The sequence below is a fragment of the Bison bison genome, unplaced genomic scaffold (assembly GCF_000754665.1).
Source record: "Bison bison bison isolate TAMUID 2011002044 unplaced genomic scaffold, Bison_UMD1.0 scf7180017864482, whole genome shotgun sequence".
Lineage (NCBI taxonomy): Eukaryota > Metazoa > Chordata > Mammalia > Artiodactyla > Bovidae > Bison > Bison bison.
In genome coordinates, this window is record NW_011495042.1 from 541,393 (window position 1) to 546,820 (window position 5,428).

General features: G+C 45.1%; 1 protein-coding gene across 1 annotated transcript in view; it reads left to right on the forward strand.

Annotated features, from left to right (window-relative positions):
- The window catches only part of ELP6 (elongator acetyltransferase complex subunit 6), a 19,520-nt gene that overhangs the window by 2,228 nt on the left and 11,864 nt on the right, over positions 1-5,428 (forward strand). Inside the window, exons 2-3 of the mRNA XM_010862354.1 lie at positions 2,137-2,215; positions 3,242-3,312. Of these exons, the coding sequence (XP_010860656.1) occupies positions 2,137-2,215; positions 3,242-3,312 (150 nt within the window). The remainder of the gene's footprint in view (positions 1-2,136; positions 2,216-3,241; positions 3,313-5,428) is intronic.

The window sequence follows — 5,428 nt, forward strand, 5'->3', positions numbered from 1 at the left end:
CAAAGTAATGTCTCTGCTTTTGAATATGCTATCTAGGTTGGTCATAACTTTTCTTCCAAGGAGTAAGCGTCTTTTGATTTCATGGCTGCAGTCACCATCTGCAGTGATTTTAGAGCCCCATGAAATAAAGTCTGACACTGTTTCCCTGTTTCCCCATCTATTTCCCATGAAGTGATGGGACTGGATGCCATGATCTTCGTTTTCTGAATGTTGAGCTTTAAGCCAACTTTTTCACTCTCCACTTTCACTTTCATCAAGAGGCTTTTTTGTTCCTCTTCACTGTCTGCCATAAGGGTGGTGTCATCTGCATATCTGAGGTTATTGATATTTCTCCTGGCAATCTTGATTCCAGATTGTGCTTCTTCCAGTCCAGCGTTTGTCATGATGTACTCTGCATATAAGTTAAATAAGCAGGGTGACAATATACAGCCTTGACGTACTCCTTTTCCTATTTGGAACCAGTCTGTTGTTCTGTGTCCAGTTCTAACTGTTGCTTCCTGACCTGCATACAGGTTTCTCAAGAGGCAGATCAGGTGGTCTGGTATTCCCATCTCTTTTCAGAATTTTCCACAGTTCATTGTGATCCACACAGTCAAAGGCTTTGGCATAGTCAATAAAGCAGAAATAGATGTTTTTCTGGAACTCTCTTGCTTTTTCCATGATCCAGCGGATTGGCAATTTGATCTCTGGTTCCTCTGCCTTTTCTAAAACCAGCTTGAACATCTGGAAGTTCACGGTTCACGTATTGCTGAAGCCTGGCTTGGAGAATTTTGAGCATTACTTTCCTAGCGTGTGAGATGAGTGCAATTGTGCGGTAGTTTGAGCATTCTTTGGCATTGCCTTTCTTTGGGATTGGAATGAAAACTGACCTTTTCCAGTCCTGTGGCCACTGCTGAGTTTTCCAAATTTGCTGGCATATTGAGTGCAGCACTTTCACAGCATCATCTTTCAGGATTTGAAATTGCTCAACTGGAATTCCATAGTCCCAGGCAAATAGTTTTCAGTAAATCCTTGTGCATTTTAATTGCCCCGCAGTTTTTCTCTGCCCAAGCCTCCAGATGGCGCTGCTGTCCTTGCCAGTTCCTACTTACTAGCACCTCCAAAGACCAAACCGAGGGCTACAATGAGGGATAGAAGTGGGCACCAGGAAATGACAGTGCCAGGGGTAAACTTCAGAGTCTGCTAGTGTAATCTTTCATATTTTATGAGAGGAAAAAATATCAGGACAACAGAGAGATGACCTTCCCTATCACTGACAAGGAACAAAGGCTGACTGGAGCGGGACAGCCAGCCCCTGCAAAGGCCATCTTTGGAGGTCTTTCCCGGGCTCTCCACAATGAGAGCTCTGCCTGACGCAGTTCCCAAGGCCACTGGGAGGAGGACTTTGATCCCGGCTGTCTCTTGGAACAACTGCTTTCTCATCCCCTGCCTATGGGACAGAATTGGCATAAGGATTAGAGTTAGGGAGGACATTGGATTAAATGACCTTTTAGAAGACCCCTTGCAATATGGAAAGTCAGTGATTTTTATTGGGTTCTGATGGTAAAATCTTACTTTGTTCAGGATTTAATTTTCTCAATGGCACTCCACTCCAGTACTCTTGCCTGGAAAATCCCATGGACGGAGGAGCCTGGTGGGCTGCAGTCCATGGGGTCGTGAAGAGTCAGACACGACTGAGCGACTTCACTTTCACTTTTCACTTTCATGCATTGGAGAAGGAAATGGCAACCCACTCCAGTATTCTTGCCTCCCCTGTCCCAGGGACAGGGGAGCCTGGTGGGCTGCCATCTATGGGTTGCACAGAGTCGGACATGACTGATGTGACTTAGCAGCAGCAGCAAGACTGGAGAGGAGTGAGGAAAAGAAGGGATTTTGTTCTCCGTTGCCTGGGGAAGATGATAGCTTGAGATAGGCTTGCCCAAAATAAGTATGTTTAATACAGATCACTTTCATTGTTGGTTTTTTTATAATTTTTACTTATTTTCTTCTTTTTCTGGTTAAATACACAAATACACACACACATGAGTCTCCAGGTATAGAAATTTAAAAGTAGACACAATCCACTAGATTTTGACACTCAGTTGACCTCTTTCCAGGGAGTCTAATACATCTTTTTGTGTTCTTCTTAACTTTTAGGGGAAGCTGACTCTACTCTGTGATGCCAAGACAGATGGCAGTTTCCTTGTGCACCACTTTCTCTCCTTCTACCTCAAAGGTATAAGACTATAGAAAAAGAAAACCCAAGGCCGGGGCGGGGGATGGGGGCGGAAAGAGGCCTGTTTCAGGTAGCACTAGAAATAGTATTAACTAGTCAGGCCTTTGGTGTTTGGGTAACCAGATGGCTATTTGTTAGTTAATGGGATTAATGGCCCATCTTGTTCCCACCTCTACCATACCAGCGACTGCCGTGTATTCACTGTATCCAGTATTGCCTTCCATTTCTCCACCCCCTGTGCAGGCACTGACTCCCTTAGGGCCTTGTGTGGCCTCTTCATTCTGTTGATCCTTGGGCCTTGGGTGGTTTGAAGTCTCGAGGCATCAACCCGTTAACACTTTGCCCTGGCAATAGATGCTTCCTAAGGAACAGAGGCGGGAAAAAAACAGAAAACAGCTTTGCAGTTCACATACAGAAATCGATTAGAAGAAGAAAACAGCCAAATGAAAAATAAAGACTTAACTGATTCTCCTTGAGTCCCCACTGAGCCAGGCCAGGATACAAGGTTGACCTTTGGCACTCTGAGTTGTAATCATTTACAGCTTTGAAAGTGATTTTCCTTTCTAGATGGTGTTATTGTCAGCTTATACAGAGCAAGAGCATCTACAGATAAGTTCTTAGAATTAATTAAGTTCATAAGGTAGCTAGAGTTTCTTTGTGTTCTTATATCCTCGGGTATTAGACTGGTTTAAAAATTCAGTTGTATCTCTGTAACCAACAAGGAGTTAGAAAAATACAGCTTTTTAAAAACTATAATGTATTTTCAGGGGAACAAACTAAGGTTCCTGGTGATACATCTCACAGGTAAAGTACATCTCAGAATCAATGAAATAAGATATAATTATTAATATAAGGTATAATTATTAATATGAAAAAAGTACATCTTCAAGTCAAATTGAGTATGTCAGGTTGCAAGGCATGGGTTCTCTAGATCTGCCTCAGTTCTTTTGTTTCCAGAGGCAAGAAGTATCTGAGACTGATTGTAAATAGAGAGTTGGTTAAAAATCAGTTTATTTTGTTTTCCAGCCAATTGTAAAGTCTGCTTTGTGGCCCTCGTCCAGTCCTTTAGTCACTATAATATGGTGGGGCAGAAGCTGGTAAGTATGTTAGACCTCTGTGATGAGACCCCTGAGTGAGTGTGTGCGCCAGGCATACGTATGCTGTCAGGCTGGGCTTCCCTGTTTGGGTTGCAGGGAACTTAGAAAGGGAAGGACTAAGGAAATCATGGGATCCTGAACCCTTTATCTGAAGGGCAAGGGCAGCATCTCTGCGTGTTTTGTTCATTTGTCAAGTGTTTAGAACCAGACCTGTTATGGATTAAATCAAACCCTTCTCCACTGAGTCTGGACCAGTTAAGGTTTCTTCCTTCTCAGGGTGAACATTAATCTTGTCCCCAGTGGGTTAGAGATCACAGCTTGGTCTCTGCCCAGCTGAGTACCTCCCACTGTCTCTCCCTTAGTGTAGGGCTTTTGTCACACGCCCCTCACCTTATCTTGGTTTGCCCCTTGTCTTACTAAATGCAGCCATGCAAGAGTAAGATGTCTGAGAGGCTGGTGACCCTCCTGGCACCTCACCTGGCACATTACTTGTGACCTGTGACCAGGTGAATTTTTGGGGCTCTTGTTGTTACGTGTTTTTGGTTTAAGTCAGGCTCAGAGTGGGAGAGAACCAGGCCACGCATCAGCAGTGATCTTCGAAATGACAGCCTTACTGTCAGTCCTCTTCTCTGATGGGGGGAACCAGTGAGAGATCGAGAGGGTTTCCCATGCTTTGCAGGGAAGGGAGAAGTTCCTGTGCCAGAGGTCAGAGCACAGGCTCAGGGAGCACAGTCGTGTCAGGAACACGGTTGCATTCCAGGTCGGTGAGGCGTGCGTTTGGCCCTGGCATCTGTGAGCTAGGATGAGAAAGGTGTGTATTCTCATATCTGGTTTGGCTGCTTTTCCTGTTACCTTTGACTCACCAACCCGGCAGGAATGGCATGCACAGCTCTGGGTGTGCCCAGCACTAGAGCGTGAGTTTCCGTCCTCTTGCTGTAGCGCTGTTCTTACATCAGTACAGTAGTCATGAGCAAGAGCAAAGGAGACGGTCAGGAGTCCTTCTCTCTGCCAGGAGGGCCGTTGTTGCTAATGGTGCTACACAGTGAACACCAGTGTGTGACTGAGCGATCAAGGCCTGGTCTGGGGACACAAGGAGTCTGAGTTCTACGTCACCTGCTGCTTCTGCAGAACCGCGGGTTGCATGTCTGGACAGTGTCACCATCACGGGATGTTGAAATGCAGATTCCCAGGCCCTGCCCCTAAGGCTTCTGGCTCTGGAGTAGGGCCCAGAGATCTGCATTTTAATCAGGTATCTCAGGAGATTCTTGTTTTTATTTTTAATTTTTGGTTATGTTGGGTCTTCATTGCTGAGGGTGCTTTTCTCTTGCTGTGGTGCATGGGCTTCTCATTGCAGTGGATTCTCTTGTTGGGAAGCACAGGCTCTAGGGCATGTGGGCTTCAGTAGTTCTAGTTCCCAGGCTTAGAGCACATGCTCCACAGTTGTGGTGCAGGGGCTTAATTGCTCTTGACACATGTGGGATCCTCCCAGTTCAGGGATCAAACCCGTATCTTCTGTATTAGCAGGCAGATCTTTACCACTTAGCCACCAAGAAAGCCCTCAGGAGATTCTTAATTACATGGTTCATAAAGACCCATGTTTACGAAGCACTGATCGGGAGCAGGGGTTGAGCAGCCACAGTCTGCACCCCCTGTTTTCTGTACGTGAAGTTTTATTGGAGCACAGCCACCCCCATCTGTGGCTGCTATGAGAGCAGAGTTGAGTTGTTGCAACAGAGACTGTCACCCCACCACCACGTTACTATTTACTTTCTGTTTTTAAATGTACTTTATTTTGTAACTACATGCCCTTAAAAAGGCAACTTTATATTACTATCATAAAGTAAAAAGCAGTACTAGGTAAAAAATAAGTATATAAGCAAAAGAAAGTAAGTTTTTTAAGAAATGTGACAAGTAGAGACTTCCCTGGTGGTCCAGTGGCCAAGACTTTGTGTCCCCAGTGAAAGGGGCCCGGATTCGATCCCTGGTCAGGGAACTAGACCCCTCATGGTGCAGCAAAAGAGCCTGCGTGCCACAACTAAGACCCAGTGCAGCCAAGTAAGAAAAGAAGAGAGTTAACAAAAAAAATTTGTTTTAAGAAAATGTGAAAACTACATGT